This window comes from Penaeus monodon, chromosome 30 (assembly GCF_015228065.2).
Source record: "Penaeus monodon isolate SGIC_2016 chromosome 30, NSTDA_Pmon_1, whole genome shotgun sequence".
NCBI classification, from domain to species: domain Eukaryota; kingdom Metazoa; phylum Arthropoda; class Malacostraca; order Decapoda; family Penaeidae; genus Penaeus; species Penaeus monodon.
The window spans coordinates 26,356,403-26,356,721 of record NC_051415.1 but is presented as its reverse complement, the minus strand read 5'-3'; the positions used below and the strand labels follow the sequence as shown (position 1 = coordinate 26,356,721).

At 49.2% G+C, this 319-nt stretch overlaps 1 protein-coding gene across 1 annotated transcript in view; it reads left to right on the top strand.

The window, feature by feature from the left end:
• Positions 1-319, top strand: part of LOC119592391 (major facilitator superfamily domain-containing protein 12-like) — a 49,907-nt gene that overhangs the window by 41,122 nt on the left and 8,466 nt on the right. The window contains exon 3 of the mRNA XM_037941212.1: positions 134-290. Coding sequence (XP_037797140.1) covers positions 134-290 — 157 coding nt within the window. The remainder of the gene's footprint in view (positions 1-133; positions 291-319) is intronic.

Sequence of the window (319 nt, the reverse complement as noted above, 5' to 3'; positions counted from 1 at the left end):
AGTATGCTATCCCAAATCATTAAAAATATCAATGATGTATTAGCGATACTACATGTATACACGAACATAAAATGCAACACACCTGTTCATACCTACAGAGCCATCAAGCATTACAGAGTATCCTCCTCCACAGGTCCTGCTCTTTGACTCGACAGTGGCCGGTCTGGTGCTTCTGGTGGGGCAGATCGCGGACGGGGTGAGCACGCCAATCGTCGGCATTTTCTCGGACAAGCAAAACAAAATCCCGATTTGCGCGAGATACGGGAGGCGGAAGGTGTGGCATCTGCTCGGTGAGTGCGAGTGTGCTTTCATTCTGGCT